Here is a 17,959-nt window from a genome sequence, read left to right as displayed (position 1 = left end):
CCATTCCTTCCGCCACTTCCTTCCTCCTTCCGCCACTTCCTTCCTTCCTTCGCCACTTCCTTCCTTCCTTCCACTTCCTTCCTTCCTTCCTTCCTTCCGCCACTTCCTTCCCTTCCTCTTCCCTTCCTTCCTTCCTTCCTTCCTTCTCTTCCTTCCTTCCTTCCTTCTTCTTCCTTCCCTTCCTTCTCCTTCCTCTCCGCCTTCCTTCCTTCCCACTTCCTTCCGCCACTTCCTTCCGCCACTTCCTTCCGTTCCTTCTTCCTTCCTTCCTCCATTCCTTCCTTCCTTCCGCCCTTCTCCTTCCTTCCTTCACTTCCTTCCTTCCTTCCTTCCCACTTCCTTCCTTCCTTCCCTTCCTTCCTTCCTTCCGCCACTTCCTTCTTCCTTCCTCCTTCCCTTCCTTCGCCACTTCTTCCTTCCTTCCTTCCTTCCTTCTTCCCTCTTCCTTCCTTCCTTCCTTCCTCTTCCTTCCTTCCTTCCTTCCTTCTCCTTCCTTCCTTCCTTCCTTCCTTCCTTTTCCTTCCTTCCTTCTTCCTTCCTTCCTTCCTTCCTTCTCCTTCTTCGCCACTTCCTTCCTTCCGCCACTTCCTTCCTTCCGCCACTTCCTTCCTTCCGCCACTTCCTTCCGCCACTTCCTTCCCACTTCCTTCCGCCACTTCCTTCCGCCACTTCCTTCCTTCCTCCCGCCACTTCCTTCCGCCACTTCCTTCCGCCACTTCCTTCCGCCACTTCCTTCCTTCCTTCCGCCACTTCCTTCCTTCCGCCACTTCCTTCCTTCCGCCACTTCCTTCCTTCCTTCCGCCACTTCCTTCCTTCCGCCACTTCCTTCCTTCCTTCCGCCACTTCCTTCCGCCACTTCCTTCCTTCCGCCACTTCCTTCCTTCCTTCCGCCACTTCCTGCCGCCACTTCCTTCCTTCCGCCACTTCCTTCCTTCCTTCCTGTTTTGCGCAGGAACCTCTATTTATATTGCATAGGCTTGATCTGACTTCTGTATTGGCAAGGCAGGGTGGCTGAAAGATTGTAACCCAACATGTTGATTCCCTCTGATCAGACCTGTGACCTGTTGGTGTTAGGTACAGGATGGAGCAGCTTATCCTGATCCTTAAGGGCAAAAATTAGAAGTCTTCATCACATCAAGAACCATGGGTTTCACATTTTTACCTGATCTAACTGTAACTTTCCTTTGATGGGAAAAAGTCTGCGCCTTATCCTGCCCACTGACAGCATCCAGATTTGAATTGTATCTATGTGAATATCCTGCTTAGTTAATCCTTTTTAGTTGTCTCTTCAAATATTTACAGTAAACTCCATAATTTTTATAGTATCATGATGCCACTGCTACTTTCATTCTATGATTCTATGAATCACCTGACACCAGAATTAGACATAAAACATTTCAACAGGCATATCCTATTTATATAATACCTTTATTCCTCCAAAAGTAAGGGCTTCCTCATCCTGTAAAATACAATCAAACCGTATAAATTTATTATATTATGTTAATTAGGAAATACTTTAAAGGACAAGATATCTGAGAGTTTCTGGGCAGGAGGAAGGGTGACCCGGGGGTAAAAAGCTCACAATCTCTGCAACTTCTTGTAAAATCTGTTGCTTTTCCACCTCTTCCCAAACCCAACAACTCCAACAGAAACATCTGTCTCTAGGTTTATATGTATGTGTTCCTGTCCTTGACTGCAAAGACTGAAGTAAGTGGAGTGAGGTCTTTCTCCCTTCCTGATTTAGAGTAGGTAATGGATCACACTGAGATTCTTCAGCCATTTCTGTGCCCTGTAGTGATGTAGAGAGCAGACCTGACTGCTCAGCAAGGTTTGTGGTGTGGGACATTGTTCCCCTCCAGCAATTTTTTTCTTCCTGAAAATGCTGTGGAGCCCAGTGTTACTCACTTCATTCATTGATAAAGGCTGCTTTAGGGTATTTGGGGAATCTCCAGCAGCCTATGACACCAGCACAAATTAGGGATTGTCAACATATCTGTAATACATTGAGTGGCAAAAAGAACAATTTGGTCCCAGTCTGCAACAGCAGACCAGATTTACCACAGATATTCATCAAGGAGTAAGTTATAGCTCTGATCTTAGCAAGAATCCAGGTAAATTTGAGCTTGGGGAGGTCCACACATTCATTTCTGAGGCTGCCGTTCCTCATGCATTTTCTCTAATAAAAATGATGTTAGGGTTTCTACAAAAGATTCTTGGGAACTTTTAGCTGCCAGCCCTCCCTGCCAGGATTTAGACTGACACAGGATAGGTCATGTTATCCAGAATAAAAAAAAAACACAACAGAATGATGTAGTTTTCTCAAAATAAACTTCCTGCCTTTCTTAATGGGTCTTATTCCTGCAAGTGTGTTTAAAAGGTTTATCTGGAAGCTCAGCTTGACCCTCTGTCAAGGCAGCAGAGTCCAGGCTTTGTGAAGATGCCTATGCTGCAGATAGACTCCACCTGCACCCAGGGAGGGAAAGAAAGGTGGTTCAAGACAGCAGGTAAATCAGATTCTAGCTGGGCTAAACTTTCTTCTGCAAGCACTGGTCTCTGTCCTTTGAGTGTACAGGAAGTCAAGGATGAGCTGGTTTTAAACAAGATGCTTCATTTAAATGCTGGGAAATACACTGGACCTCAGCTCAGAAAACTGGACCTGTGAGGCAGGTACTGTAACAAGGGCTGAATCTGTGCTGACCCTGCCTATGGAAACAGTCCAGAAGACAGAAAAGCTGTTTGTAGAACCTGTGCAGATTCCCACCAGAAACTGGGAATAGGATTATTCTTCCTTACTTTACTCAGAAGAGAAGTCCATCATGCTTTGAATAATTCAGGGTATAGTTATGGAGGACAGAACTCTGTGGCACCTCTGTAGTATGTGGAAATATGACAGCAATATATGTCCACTTAGCAGAGTCTTCATTCAGTAGAAAAATTGGTGTGATTCCAGGTACAACAGCAAACACACATGTTCCTTTTCAGATACACTTAGAAAGCACTTAGTAGTGAATTTAGTTCTTCTTTCACAGTAGTATCTAGAATTTGCTTTGATCAACGACAGCCTATGAAATAAGAAAAAAATTACTCTCAATTTTCACAAAAAATGTATTTGAAAATCCATGCAGTAGGTATTAAAAGAGAGTAGTGTTAAAAAAGTCTTTCTTAATGGCTAGTCAGGACAGAGTTGAGTTTTTGCATATTTTCCAATTTTAAACACTAGTCTTCCTGTAAAATAAGGCTGAAGACCAGTATCTGCTGAGCAATAAATAAAGAAACTCTCAGTTAGAGGTGCTGCAAACTTTCTGTCACATGGGTACACAAAAGTGGAGGCATCCCTCTTCGAAACGCTTGAAGGACTCCCATCTGACAGAAGCTGCTGTGAGATTTCATAACTATTGAGAAGGTTCACTGCTTACATTTGAAGAGAGATATTTATATTTATTACACAGGAGTGCCAGTTAAAGCCAAGATAGAAACACATGGACTCAATAAAGGCCAATTATGTGACCTTTGCTGTTTGCCATGCTTTTAACTTGTGTAAGTAATTGATTACACTTTCATGAGATCATAATCAGAAGGTTGTTCTTTGGTAATGGTGTGCTAGAGGAGCTTTATCCTCAACTTCAAAGCTATTCTGTGAGGCTTAAGAACAAAGAGTTGGAAGTTTGAAGCGTGGCCAAAATGAATCTGTATGCATTATCCATGTTTACCACCATTCAAGAGGTGGATTAGCTTGTTCTTAGTCTGTGAGCTTTCCCTCATTGCATCAGATGAGCCACCATCTCTAAGCTTTACATTTTTGCTCTTAGAACTATTCTGCTTAACTAAATATAGTGTCTGTTCAGATCCCCATCATAACTAACCTCAATGCTTGTTAGTGCCATCACTTCCCTAATTGTAAAGATTTTATTGAAATTATTTTACATTCCTTGTGAAGAATTTTCAGGGTAAATATTAATTATCAATAAATCTATCCAAAGCCTGAAACTGTAAACAGACTATAATCTAAAGGTGCCCACCCAGGATCAGCCAACCAAGCTATTCACTTACTTTTCAAGCTGTGAGGGAGAGACAATAGCCCTGTGGGTTTTTCTCAGTGTACATAGAGCCACATAGAAGTGTTGCAGGTGGCAGTGGCAGGCCTGCAAAGACTTGTTTTCTTAGGAAGTAACCTGACGAGACAGTGTTTTTTGTATTTTTTTCTCTAAGGGCAATAATAATTTTCTCCATTTTTATTAGCTTTGGGAGGTGGGCATTTTAAATGTCCATGATCATTAAATGTCCACCAGAGAGAGCACTAATCTTTTCCTAGGTGAACAAAGAATGAATTAGCCCTTGCTGTGCTGGAACAAGAATTAACTTTTCAGGAGAATATCTTTCAGGATACCGGACCAATATGTTTTGTTGAAGATAGCAAAGGCTTGTGTGTGTTTTACTTACTTTAAATCTGAACTCTTAATGGTATATCTCTTTTTGGTGTACTGTTTGCTTCTCTCCCCTTCCCCAAAGCAGAATTATCTAATTTTCATCTGTAAGACATGAGAGAAAACAATTTAAAGGAAGCTTGTGCACCAGGCCTGGTTCATGCAGAGAAGTAGCATTCCTTGCTAGAAATTTTCAAGACATAATTAACTGCATATTTGTCAAAACCTTAGTGGTTTTGTCTTCTTTCAGCTTAATTTTTTTTCAAAAGTAATTTAGTGAAGCTGCACTAAAATGCACTACAGAAAATGTGTTAAACAAAAAAAGCTCTAAATATGGGAAGTTGGTTGCTTTCTTTGTTTCCAAATAAAGCAAGAGAGAGGAATGAGAAACTCCCAGACTTTCATCACTGAGGAGCTGTAAATTTGTTGTGACTGTTTTAAGAAACCATGCATGCTGCATGCCTTTGTCTCCACGTGCTTGTGCTTAATCTGGAGGTTGCTGTGCATCCCTTTGCACAAGTGCAAAGGCTCCACCAAGGCTCCAGCCTAGTGGGACAGCCCCACTGTCCCCACTGCAGGTTCCTGCTGCATCAAGGCTTGCCTCTGATCTAAACCAAAACTGCACTGTCATTAGCAGGCTAATGATGGACAGGAATGTGTTCTAGGCTTTTATTTGTCCCTCTGTTTCAGGAGCCTGCTTTTTAGGCATGATGATGATTTTCAGAGTTAATGCTCGGCTGGTATACTTGGATTTTTCCTTTTCAACTCTGTTCTTCTCAAACCCCAGTCTTTCTAGCAAGCCCTTCAGCTTCCAGTCTGAGATTGCTTTCAAATGACTGCTTCAAATGCTAGAGCCTCCAGAACTCAGCTTCTGGTAAGAGAAAATATTTGCTCAAAATGACTGAGTAGGAGCCCTGTTTCCCATGTCTCCCAAAGAGCAGACAACTGCCAGAAACAATGCAAATATAATCTAAATCTATTATGTTGTGACCTCACCAAGCTTCTTGGAAGTGATTTTTTCATATTACTTATCTTAATAGAAATTGTTTTCTCAATATTTGGAGGAAAAGCTGATGTATTCTGAAAGATTTCAGACCATCTCCCCAGTGCAAAGCATTTTTGGAGCCCTGTAATGTCACCTTTCAAAATATGAGGCTTCTTTTAAAAAACACGATGAATTTCACTTCTCCAATTTCATAAATCATTTTGTTGGAGGACCTGATCTGCCATCCACAGCTGAATGCCACAGGAGACATTAAGCACCAGTTAGTCATCTTCCATTGGCAAAGTCAGAGTTTTATACCATTCTTCTAAAACCATTAAAACCACAAGTAGTTATTGTTGAAAGTTTCGTGCAGGGATGCACTCTATTGTTAAAAAGTCTTCCTTCCCTCTTGTACATGGATTTTCTTCAATCTGCCATGATTTCCTTAATGAGAAGAAAGCAGGCATAGAAGAGGCTCTACAGATTTGTGAGCATTTCACCACAGCATTGTCTAATTACTAATGTCACATAATGTATTTTTCTTTGAGGTTTCCCATTTCTCTGAGTTCTAGTTAATGTCATTTTTTTTATTTATTTGAAAGAGCAAATATCTCTATTCCTCCTTTTGTGTGCATCTCTGTTTTTTTAACCCTGCTGCTTCAGTCCATTCCCACACCCTCAGCAGCTGATACTGGAAGACAGTCAGATTACCCTGTCTTCTATGTAAACTGATTTTCTCAGAGCAGGTTTCAGTACTGCTTCATGTTGTTGAGCATGCCTCCCATTTTAAGTCTACCTCTTGAGGCTGACAGCAAGTTTCTGAGTGTTACACTGAGGTGTGAAAAATGGTTTACCCACTCTGTGACAGGACCAATTCATGGGTTCTGTCCCTAGCACAAAAATGGGCAGTCTGTAGGCAGACACTTTATTATCTGCTTGTCTAAGGGAGCCCCATTATGTTGTTCATGACAGCAGTGTCTAGACTGCAGTGCAGTAACAAAACGCTCACGTGTATGTACAAATTCCTACTCTGCCAGACTCCTTCAATAGCCTGGTATGCACAGTACAGATAATATTTGTTGGAATTAATCTCACTTTGCTTCATGCTTCATCTTGGAGCACAGACCAGCTTCTCTGACCTAATGCAGTGAATATCTTGGAGAAGCAATGGTCCATGCTGTAAACACCTAACAAACACATACATTGTCTCACTTCGTGACTTTATTTATGGCATATGCAGCTGTGAGCATCTGCTATGGATAATGCAGGGTAGAATCTTCCAGTGTGTGCATAGCCAGAAATATTCATGGATCTGGGATAAAAAGGAACTTCTTTGATGTGTCTCTTCCTTTAAATATAGAAAATTGGCATTAAGATATATTTGTCATTTAATTGATAAAAGAACATTCAGCATTGATCTCTTTAAAATAATGAGAAGAAAATATAGTCAATTTCTCACATCTACTTTCAAAGTTAACATACATTTGCTTCTTAATTAGAAAGGGTGTAGATTTAATTTGGTTATTGAACCATAACATACAACAGTTCAAGCTACTCTGCTTTGCTTTAGGTACTACAATTCTATGTCTATCGTGTAAAATGAAGAAAATATAAAGCATACTATTGTGAGTTCTTTGATAAAACATGAAAGAAAAATCAGTGAGAAACAACATGTCATCTGAATGATAGAAGAGGTTCAGTGCAGTAGATCTTGAACCAAGGAAAGGAGATCTGTAGGAATTTTAACTGTATATCATTTAAAACCAAACTGCCGACAGATGTTTTCTACAATACTTGTTAGAGGGCTTCATTATTTTTATAACCTTTTAAATTCCTCTGATTTATAGAAAACAGCCATTCAAACTCCATAAAAGTTAATCCCGACCAAGGAATTATTTGCCTAAAGTGAAATTTCCTCTCTCTGCTTTACCCACATGGGGAACTGTTAAAGGGCAGCTGCTTGGGGCTACCTGCTGCCTGAAAGCACCAGCTCCCCAGACTGTCCACACAAGGTCTGCAGGGGTCCTTGCCTTTCTGAGGATCTCAAACAAAGATTGTCCACAGAAGTAAAGCATACTTCTCCTTGAGTGCTTCCTGAAGTCAAGCCATAAGTCCTTTGTCAGTGCAAAGTGTGCAATTGTCAGTGAGCAGCAATTTAATGCAAACCCCATTTTCTTCACCACCCTTGACAACACTGTTGATCTAAGATTTACCTTCACTACCAAATTTAGATCTTCACATACCAGTTTGTAGGCCAACTTTAAGAAAAGAACAACAAAAAAACCCCAAAAAAACCCCATGAGAGTACCTGTATGATGGAAAAGAGAATTACAGATGGTAACTTTTTCCCTTTACTGTCACCAATATCCAAGCAAATTGTTCTCACTACCAGGTCACTCACAATGACTACTTGCAGCGTAAATTACAGTAGTCACTAGACTGTATTTTAATTGCACAAACCTGTATCTTCAGTTAACCATCATCACTAAATTTCATGGTAGTTTGGAGCATGATAAATATTTGCTGAGAGCATGTTGTTTGCTTTTCAGTCATGATGATTAATGCAAGTTAATTGGCAATTGGAGTTGGCAATCAACTCCAATTACAGCAGGACAATATAGGAGACTCAATGTAGGGTTAGTGTCAAGACAGATTTTCTCCAAATATATAGGATTTATGGCAGTCAAATCATGTTTTTTATTCACAGATTTGAGGAGTGAAGTACTCTGCTTCACTGTGCAACCTCTGTAGACTGGGATTTTTGTGTATAACTTTAATGTCAAATTTAACCAGCTCTATCGAGCACACATAATTTGCAAACATTCTCAGCAGCACATGACTTTGAAGCTAAGCTAGCTGGATCTACCTGAGGTGTTTCAGCTCTTAGATGCTATCATTTCAAGAAGTTCAGTTCCTGTCAACTCAGCAGATGTAAAAACTTTTGCAGAGAAATGGTGAGAGCAGTTATCTCTCCACAGTGCAATGTGTGGCTTTTCTTCTGAGCAGCCTGTTGCTTGTGCAATGTCTCTTCCCATCTTTTGAACGTGCCATCAGAGCAGACTCCTGCCTCAGGCACCAACCGCTGCTACGCCTCTGCCCTGCTTAGAGGAATTACTTCCTTCAGCAGCTGTGAGTATTGTGGCTCATGCAGCAGTGGGTCCCTTTTTCCATGGGGAACTTTCTTTTTGTCTTTGTCCTTAGGCACTAGAAAATGAGATTACAACCCTTTTCCTACAAATTGGGAATCTGGCTCACAAGCTGACCTTCTACAACAGTGTGTCTGGAATGGAAATACAGGAGTAATCCATGGGGAACTTTCTTTTTGTCTTTGTCCTTAGGCACTAGAAAATTGGCTCTAGAAAATGAGATTCCAGTCCTTTTCCTACAAATTGGGAATCTGGCTCACAAGCTGACCTTCTACAACAGTGTGTCCGGAATGGAAATACAGGAGTGGAGCTATTTGGACTAGTTACCAGTTGTTGTTTACTAGAATAGTAAGAACATAGTGTTTTAATATCCCAGGTCATAACTCATTATGACCTGGTTTAGATACGACCAAACATCAAAGCTAACCAATGAGAAACAGACAGTGGAGCCCTGACTCGCTCATTGCACTGTTCTATAGATGTGTGGAGACATACAATTATTTTTCTGAACAAAGTTTTATTTGAAAACAAAAATGTTCACAATCTGACTTTATGGCCTTTTTTCATATTTTGGCACGGTATATTGTATTGGGGAAAAAATGTTTTTAATTAAAAACAGCATTTTGAACATTACCCCAGACTTCATTTTTCATCTCTGGTTTTACTGTTTCACTCCATGTCCTGTCTCCCTCACACATTTACTCCATGTGTTTAACCCCTACTTAAAACCTTTCATTTTTTCCTGCCCTATTGTTTTGCAAGTCCTCTGTGCCTACACAACACCCTCTGAAAATTGTCCATGTAGAGTGCAGCCCCTCATGCCATCTCCTCTCTGTTGTAGGGTGTCCTTACTGTCCCTACAGAGCAAGTGGATGTACTGCCAGGGCTGATCAGGAATTTCATAACAACCATTCTATCCAGGTCATAAGTGCCTTTCTGGTGTCATCAGTCCTTCTTTGACTAGGGAACCAGGATATTACAGGAGAAAAAGGACCTTGTTCTGGCTAAGGATATGGACAAACATCTTACAGACATAAGCAAGCTATCATTTACCAGCCCAAGTTTTGGCTTTAATCTCTCTTTGCTGCACTGTTTTATCTAAAAAGTAGACAGAACAATACCATCTGCTGTCAGTGAGCAGATGGAAACACATTTTTGCCAGTGCCCATGCTAAGGTTCTCAAGCACTTACCTGAGACCAGCAGATAGAATTACCTGTAATCCCTTGTATGCTTCATGGTAAATGAGATACCACAATTTAACATAAAAGTTTCATTTCCACTTGCTCTGCACACCAGCAGTTGTGCTACTGACAGTAGTGGAAGCCTCTAGTGACTGGCTAAGGTGCATACATCTCAGCTGTATGTGGTGTGTACAGCCACACTGCAGACGCATGATGGCACTTTGCATCAAATGTGAAGAACTCTTGAACAGATGACCCAACAGAGAGGCCAGGCTCTCGTGGACAAGAGTACCAGAGCCTGCAATCTGTGCCACAGTGCAGGTGCTTATTGGGGGAAGGATTAAGGTAGTGGAAAGTAGTTTTTAAATCATTCCAACACTTTCTAGGGATCGCCAAAACAAGTCATTGATGTTGCAGTTAATGAGTGACATGAAGCTGGCTTGGTAGGAGAGCTCTCAGCTCCACCCTTGGAACAAGGTAATGGAGAGGGGTTGAACAAGGCAGTGTCAGAGCTGTAAACAAGATATGTGTCCTGTTGTGGTGCCCCAGCAGCGTGGCTGCTCACTGCCTGGCACTGTTTGCCCAAGGCAATGAGCTGAGCAGACCAACCAAGAGCAAGCCTGGATAATCTCATGCCGCACTTGTATGTGCCCATGCCCTTTAAACTGCACTCGTAGTACAGGCACGTCATCCAGGCTCACCAGTCAGTTCCAGGAGGATTCTGCCCAAAAAACAGCTTTAAAAATGAGCTTAGCATTCAGGTATTTTTGTTGTCTGCCAGAATGGTGTAGGTTGTAAAAAGCATCTTCTCTGCACAATGTATTTCTCCACTATATGCATGACATCTTCCTTGCTGATATGCTGCATGCTGATTACTGTGTATGGTCAGTTGCAATCTATGAAATAAGAGGAAATTTTCTGAAAATTATGTTTAGATGAAGAAGCACTCAAGGAAATTATAGAAACTAATCCAGTAAATGGCATCATGAAAAATGTAGTAGTTCTGCTATAGTTTATGTGCTCAATAGTTTGCTTCTGTGAATACAATTAAATAAATACAATTTTTTAATTTATTTTGTTGTAGGCTGAGTACTACTATGAATTCCTGTCGTTGCACTCTTTGGATAAAGGTATAATGGCTGATCCAACTATAAATATCCCCCTGCTTGGAACAGTTCCTCATAAAGCATCAGGTTTGTACTGTTGATATTATAAATTTTGTTTCTGTAAAATATATTCTACAGCCAGTAAAGTCTAAATATTTCATTATGAATTGTAGTTCTGAAGTTTATTGCCTAAAGCAATGCTTGCCACAGTGCTTGGCACTGAACCGTTTGTAATTGCCTTGAGTAAGTACAGCAGCATATTTTGTCTGAGTCAAGACGCATGAAGCTTTTATGTGTGGGTAAATCAGCAGAAACTTGTGCAAAATTGTTGCATAAAATTCACAAATGCTATTACTTAGTTGTACAACTTTTGAAAAACAAATTCTTTGATCACTATTGGAAAAGTTATCAAATTATTCTGTTTCTCAGAATTTGCAGTTTGTGGATGTTCTGCTTTCATTTAGGGTCATCAGGCATTCAGCTCAAAGACACAAGTTCTAATTTAGGATATTATAATTTATTATTTATCCCTTAGTTGTGCATTCTTAATCCTTCACTGGAATTTACAACTCCACAGCAGAGGCTGAGCCCAAGCCAATGCAAATGCTCCAGAAATACCATGGTGTGTAGTGAGCTGATTTGAGTAAAAAAGCTTTCCACGAAAGATTATTGAATCCAGTTAGCTCTGAAGGGGATGAATAACAGTTTATGTGATCTGTTTCAGGGTTCATACATGGTAGCCTCTGGTAGGAAGGCAGAAATGTGTATCTTGATGACAGCAGTGCCTTAGTGATTATTGTTTCCTAAATTGCCTTAGCCAACCTTGGGATAAATGTGGGAAAGAAAAGAGTAATAAAACAGGAGGATTGGACTGCAAATATACAAGTTTTCATCTCTGATGAGTCTTTATTCCCGCTCTCTTTTTCAGTCGATGAATTCTGAAAGTCTGTGTATAATATTCTCCATTTTCAGCTTGTGGTAGATTGGCATTGAAGTAATGTTTCAATACAGCTTTTTGCCATGACACCTGGAATTTAGCATGAATGATTGGTCTCTCCATTCAGTGTGGATTGAAGGAGTGGTATTGAAAATAGATTTGGGTGAAAGATGGTATGATATTTGTGCCACAACTGGTGCAATTGAATTCGTTCCAAGCCAAATGAATGTCAAATAAAGATATTTAATAGCAACCTAAATGTCATAGAGGCCAAGTTCTTTTTAAGCAATTATTTACATCTCCATATAATGCAGGTGAGATTTGTGAAAAGCACTCTGCTGCACTCAGCATTCTCTAATATAACCTAGTTTCTCCCTTTATTTTTAACTATCTAGAAAGGATAGACCAAAATGACTCCTTTCTGACTGTGTTTAGGAAAACTTAATCTAAAAGTGCAGGGAGGGCAGAGATGAGAGCTCACAGCTGGAGCAGAAGGTCTGTTAATCATCGTGATGGGAGATCTTATTAAAGGCAAAAAGGACTTGTCCTGTTGGCAGCACTGGTGCCTCAGTTCCAGGACTAATAGGGGCATGTCCATGGTGTTCCCTTACATGGATCATGTGCAGGGCACCACTGCACTGGGTGTATATATAAGCAGTATTTCAGTCCTGTTTGGTGTTCTAGTGCTCAGTACCCATACAATATTTGAAGCATGCACACTGTTATTGGTGAGACACTACTGCGATGGTGGGCTTTTTATGCTCCCTGTTAGCTGGCCAAAATTAATTTAGTCCTAAGTAAATACACTCTATCAAGCTAGTGATTGTTTGCTACTTTGTAGTTATTGGTATAATTTAAATGTTGGCAAAACAGAGTTGGCGAATCTAGTCTACTTTGCCTGGATCTACTGCATTACCACAGAATTTTTCTATACATACAGATGTCATAAGAAATTCAACCATAAGCTTGTATTTAGTGACAAATCAGCAATTATGGTATTTTTTGAAAAAGTTTTTTACTCCAAAGAAAATTAATTGCCCTTACAGAGAGTTAAGGAGAAATAAAAGAGGAAGACCAACTATAGTAAGCATGAGCATGGGAAACAAGAATGAGGATTAACAGATACCTTATTCAGAGGTAATTCAACCCAGTGGTTTTATAAAAATCAAGTGGACTCTTGAAACTTTGAAGATATTTGTGTCCAAATAAGGCATACGAACGGCTTTATTGCTGTAGGGCCTCTATAGCCTGTATTTGTCTTATGGCCAATGGTGGCCACAAGAAGACCTGTGGAAGAGCAAAAGGAGGACAAGCACATGTGATACTTCCATTTAGCCTCTCAGCTTTTACTATTTCAGCATGATTTCCTGTGTCTTAAGTGATCTGTCTACTTTGTAAGCCCATATGAGTTATAGATCTCTCTCTTTAGTACTTTTCCAGGCTGTCCTTGAGTCCATATCATCTTCTGTTGTCTCCAATCACCTTGGCAAGGAGTTCACTGCCATCCATTGCATGAAGATCCCACTCCTGTTGTTTCAAATCTGACTGCAACAGCTTTGTCTGATGGGCACTGGTCCTTGCACTGGTAGAGACAATAGTCAGTCTCTCCGTTCATCCTATCCATGATTTTGTATACATCTATTATGTATCCCCTGATCTTTCTTCTCTTTGCCAGACTTTAAAGAGTCACAGCCTACTCAATTGCTTCTCATTGGATGCAGCCTTGTCCTTCTCTTAGCCTTCTCTAATTTGGTACATCCTGAGATGAGTTACCAAATTCTCCTTGGATTTAAGTGAGATTTAAATCACCTAGGTTCCTTAGACTTATTGAAAACCATTGCCAAGTCCCAGAATTTGTAGCTGATTCAGTGCTCACAACATGATATTGCTACACCTAAACACATGGTGAGATGTTAAGAAGACTGGAGATGCTTTTCAGGGAGCTTAAAGAGCTAAGGCTGCTCAGCTTGTGCAAAAGACATTTGGGAGGAGTATGGATACCTGCCCAGTGAGAAGCAGCTGGCTGCTCATTTCTGACTGCAGGGAAAAGCCTATGAAGTCCAGTGTTTCAATCTGAGGGTGGCGAGTTGAAAACCAAATGAGTCATAGCAGAGATTAACATCTTGAGCACCACACTCAGAGAGGTAAACACAGCTATAGGTGTGTGCCCAGAAGCAATGTAGTGGCCTGTGACTGAGGTAGTTCTGTAGCCCTGAGTGGCCAGAGCTGGCCCCTGCTGTCCCTGTGTGACCCAGGCAGGGCAGTGCTGGTGCAGGCTGGTGTGAGCAGGCTGCTGGCACAGCGCTGCTTTCGTGCATTTCATGCAGCCCCCACAGCCCACCAGCCAGGCTCAGGAGACCTTCTCTCCCTGCCCACTGCTGGTGTTGAGACATTAAAATATAGATGGTGAGCTAAAACAGGCTGAAAATCTCTCCAAGCTCAGCAGCAGAAATCAGTGTCTCCTCTGAGTGCAACACCATCTCTGCTCTTGTTTGCCATGCTGGTACAGTGGCAGTGGGCTGCAGGACTGTGTATGGGCTCCCACTCCTCTCCAGACCTTTCATGCCTGCTTCTGTTGGGATTGGTCATTCAGAGATGTCCCTTAAGCAATCTCAGTGGACACTAAGGGTGGTTTTTGTCGTTGGCCTTGACACATTTGCTTAGTGGGCAAGGTAATTGCTTGCAAACTTGAAGGGCTTACAGACATCCAGGAGTTACTCTCAGCCTGCTTCTACTGAAGAATTTAGAGAACTTCAGTTTCCTAAGCAGAGGGAAAAGGCATGATCTCCCAGACAAAAGGTATTAAACCTGCATTCTCTGCATCCTAGGAGAGCATTCTAATTACTACCTAAAATTAAATTAAGTTTAAGTCACTGGGTTTCCTTAGGTTATTTTTCAAATTTGTTAAACTTTCCTTGTTCCTATTAGAGCCATATGCTCTGCAGCCCTGGATACAAATGCTCCAGAGGATACAGAAATATACATGCGCAGGAGAGGCTGTTTTCTGGCCTGGTTTTGGGAGGATGGTTAACAGAAAGAGGTCCATATCTGTGATTCCCTCTCCTTGTTTTCAGCCAGTGATGGACAAATGTAGACTGCATCCTGAATTAGGGAAGCAGGGACCAGAGCTGAGGTTTGCCCCACTGTGGCCCTGCTCAGCACCGTGGTGGGCCACGGGAGCTCATGGCCATGTTTTCTGATGCAAGGGACTCCCCTCTGTGCTTTGGTTTGACTGTGGTGCTGTTGGTAGCTGCTTAGCATTACTCAAACAGGCATAAAAATGCAAAGATTCAGGAAGAGCTTAGGGGCTTTATTTCAATTCTGAACCACCACAGAGTTCAGCCAGGATCCAGGGGGTTTTTGCCTACAGGAGGGTCCTTTACTGCATATCTGTGTGCCTGTTCAGACACATGATTAAGTCTAAAAATTCCAGAGTGGGCAGTGCTGGAATAAAAGGTTTATGATCTGTGGCCTTGGACTCTAGTAATGCATTGCTGGGTTTTTCCCTAGGCATTTAAACCACAGCCAGATCTCAGAGGAGTTCAGGGGTTGCTAACAATTCAATGAAATTTAGGTACAGCTATAGTGCTGTCATTAACAGTCTGCTACATCTTCCTCCCCATTGCAATTTGTTCAGATAAAACACATCCTGATCCAAGCACTGATTTCCTGCACTTATGCTATGAGAAGGTTACTACAGTTTAAGAAATTTACAGCATTTAAAATGTATTTTTAAAATAGTAAACTGTGTTTCCTTCTTGCCACCTGGTTACATGGTTTTGGTCTTTGCAAAGGTTGGTGCAAAAGCCCTTTGACTATGTAATTACTTTAGAATGAGAACTGCAAGGCACCTTTTTATTTGTAGGACTTACCAGAGGCAGAATGAGTTTTAGCAATAAATTATTCTGTATTTTACCAAGGCACCAAATAACAAAATGACCAAATAATGGCTTGCAAAATTTTTATAACAAGCAATCTAAAACAAGCCAAGTGTAGGGCTTTTAGCTCTGTATTTTATTAGGAAATCTCAGATCAGCTTTAGAAGAAGGAATAAACAATTTCTATTAGTTGGATTTGACTTATCAGGCAGCTAAGAAGAGCCAATTTTGAAGAAAAGAGATAAAATAATTTCATCTGAAGATTATTTAAGATCTCTTGTGACAATCACAACAGAGAATTCCATAGTTCTGAGGTATTTGTCTTACTTCATCATTAAAATACTCCAGATTTACTGGCCTTAATTAGTTGCTTAAACTCTTTGTATTTCAAAAGTGTTTGAATACTTTTCCTGGAAAAGTAATGTCCAAACGTCACTATGCTTAACTAGTTCTGTCAGAGTGAGGTGTCTATGTCTTCTTTTTAAAACCTGCACCCATGATCATACGTATCAACTGTACCATTTGTCAGCACTTTATGGAGTAAGTTTTGGTTAGCTCAGTATCTCATTTAGGTAATAATTGCAATATCCAAACGAGAAAAACTTACCTAAAGTAAATTTTCCCCTAAATATATGTTTTTACAGAAGTCATCTGACAGCGCAGAAAATTTAGACTCAGAAGTGAACAGTTCAACTCAGAAAATTTAAAGTAGGCTTCCAGCATGTTTTGATATATCCTTAGATACCTCCACATGATTAATTTCCTCATCTGCAAGAAAAGTATGGTTATGTTAAAATCACTGTCTGTGCTATAGACTCTTGGGGTTATTTCAGCAAATGAACATAAGCTCTTCTCCTGTCCTGCTTTACTTCTAATCCTAGAGCCTCTGAATAAAGGGTTCTGTGTTATGTTGTTTCATCAATGGCATTCCTCCAAAGCTTAGATACATCTATAACTTGTTTTTTTTTTTTAGTATTGCAATGTATGCTTTTGTATGTATGTGTATATGTGCATGTAAATATAAGTGTTATTGGTATTATTATCCTTTTAGTTGTTCAGGTTGGATTTCCTTGCCTTGGAAAACAAGATGGGGTAGCTGCATTTGAAGTGAACGTGATCATAATGAATTCAGAAGGCAATATTATTCTCCAGACCCCTCAGAACGCCATCTTCTTTAAAACCTGTCAACAAGGTAACACTGAAGAAAACATGCTGGAATGCTGTTAGAACAGGTCTCCTAACTGTCTTATGTTTCATTTAGGATTAGAGCTAGAGAGGATGGAAGTAAAGCAGTCACACAATGTGAAGCAGTCATGGTGAATTCCAGGCTTTCTGGCTCTGTATGCTCTTAGTTGATCATTTACTACGTGTTTACTGAGCCTTTTCTTACAGAACTCCCCCAGCACGCTGGGTTGGAGACATTTCTCCCTCCTGCTGTTCACTGCTCATCACATTAACATCAGTAGGATGTTAATTTTAGACATTGATAGAGATGTATCATATGAAAATCCCCTACTAGCAAACGCTTCAAGGTGCTTGGGGGAGAGCTAGTTCTGTGAAAGCAGGCTGAGGTTAACTTATCCAGAAATGGCACATCATCTGGGGAGCTGACCTCCTGGGAACTATAGTGGGGACGCTGGGGACAATTAATGCTGTCAGTGCCTCAGTTCCAGCTTGGTGTCATTAGTTCCCTAAATCTCAAACTTGCACATCCAAACTGAATAAAAAATCTTAAATCAGAAAATTTCTGCAAAACTTGGCTTTACCTTCTCTGTAGCTCAGGTGCAACCTCTTGGCTTTTGATACAGGTAAAAAGGTGGAAGCTGGTGTTCAGTACTTCCAGTTATCAAGCAGTAAACACACAGAAGACATGCTGATAGGAGAAAAGCCATGAAGTTTTTGCAGCTTTTGCTTGGAAAGGAGAGCACTTGTTCAATCAAGTAATCTATGAACCATAAGCACTATGTAATAAGACTTTCTGAATTAATTTGATACACCACAAACAACTATAATTATCACTTTAAGCTGAGGCTATGGAAATTGAAAAATCAGTGTCCAAGACAAGATAATTATCCCATATCATGTGCAATTGTATCAAATTAACTCATGACAGGGCTGATGTACAAAGAACATGATTTTTTCCTTCCCCTATTAAATCTTCATTCACGGTCCCACATTTTCTTCTCTGCACTACTTTCTCTGAGATAATTGGCTGTAGTGTGGCTTCAAAGAGTGAGCAGTGGGAGCCAGAGCTGTTTATTCTTTGAAACCTCACTATGCCCAAATAGCAAAGGTGCTTGT

At 40.7% G+C, this 17,959-nt stretch overlaps 1 protein-coding gene across 1 annotated transcript in view; it reads left to right on the top strand.

Moving 5' to 3' along the window:
- Nucleotides 1-17,959, top strand: part of WIF1 (WNT inhibitory factor 1) — a 40,781-nt gene that overhangs the window by 10,090 nt on the left and 12,732 nt on the right. The window contains exons 3-4 of the mRNA XM_064731105.1: nt 10,822-10,930; nt 16,710-16,850. Of these exons, the coding sequence (XP_064587175.1) occupies nt 10,822-10,930; nt 16,710-16,850 (250 nt within the window). The remainder of the gene's footprint in view (nt 1-10,821; nt 10,931-16,709; nt 16,851-17,959) is intronic.

The sequence above is a fragment of the Zonotrichia leucophrys genome, chromosome 1A (assembly GCF_028769735.1).
Source record: "Zonotrichia leucophrys gambelii isolate GWCS_2022_RI chromosome 1A, RI_Zleu_2.0, whole genome shotgun sequence".
Classification (NCBI taxonomy): Eukaryota; Metazoa; Chordata; class Aves; order Passeriformes; family Passerellidae; genus Zonotrichia; species Zonotrichia leucophrys.
This window is presented reverse-complemented; position numbering and strand designations above follow the sequence as displayed.